Here is a 690-nt window from a genome sequence, read left to right as displayed (position 1 = left end):
CAGAGGGCAGCTCATTTTTTTTCCCAGCATGGCCCCCTCCGCTTGGGCCATCTGCTGCCTCCTGGGGAGCCTCCTGTTCCATGTGGACAGCCACAGATCTGGTCCCGGTCCCAGCCCCAGTGTGCCTCGGCTGCGGCTCTCCTACAGAGGTACTGGCCAGCATTGCCCTGTTTGTGCACATGTTGTGAGCGTGAATGTCTGGGGCTCTAGGACAACCCTTAGGCAGCCAACAGTAGCATGGGTAAAGTCAGGTTTCCTAGTCAGACCCTGAATGGTGCTGGGGATGACTGTGGGCAGGAAAGGTAGACACATCCTAGGAACCACGACCAAAGTGGAAGACTTATGCAAGGGGGAAACTGAGGAGGCTGCTACGGAGGGAGGGAGAGGGACCCTGAGAGCTGATTCTAGGGATGGGCACAGAGAAGGAAGGGGGATGGAGAGACTGGGTAGGGGGAGGGTGTAAAGAGGGTCTGGGCAGACATCAAGGGAGTGGGTAGAAGTCTGTCTCCCTGGTCCTGAGCCACAGGGAAGGGAGGAGCTTCTCCCACCTCTTGTGGCCTGCCCTGACTTATCATCCACGCTCACTTGACCATCCCCTCGCCGTCTGTAGTCCAGGCGAGTCTCAGCTTTCCTCTTCCATCTCCTCTCTCTCTCTCTCTCTCTCTCTCTCTCTCTCTCTCTCTCTCTCTC

At 57.5% G+C, this 690-nt stretch overlaps 1 protein-coding gene across 1 annotated transcript in view; it reads left to right on the top strand.

Annotated features, from left to right (window-relative positions):
• The window catches only part of Sema3g (semaphorin 3G), an 11,496-nt gene continuing 10,806 nt past the window's right edge, over positions 1 to 690 (top strand). Inside the window, exon 1 of the mRNA XM_028787534.1 lies at positions 1 to 149. Within this exon, the coding sequence (XP_028643367.1) occupies positions 29 to 149 (121 nt within the window). The 5' untranslated portion in view covers positions 1 to 28. The remainder of the gene's footprint in view (positions 150 to 690) is intronic.

Source organism: Grammomys surdaster, unplaced genomic scaffold, assembly GCF_004785775.1.
Source record: "Grammomys surdaster isolate TR1022 unplaced genomic scaffold, NIH_TR_1.0 125669, whole genome shotgun sequence".
Taxonomy (NCBI): Eukaryota; Metazoa; Chordata; class Mammalia; order Rodentia; family Muridae; genus Grammomys; species Grammomys surdaster.
The sequence above is the reverse complement of the archived record's forward strand: the minus strand, read 5'-3'. Positions and strand labels throughout refer to the sequence as shown.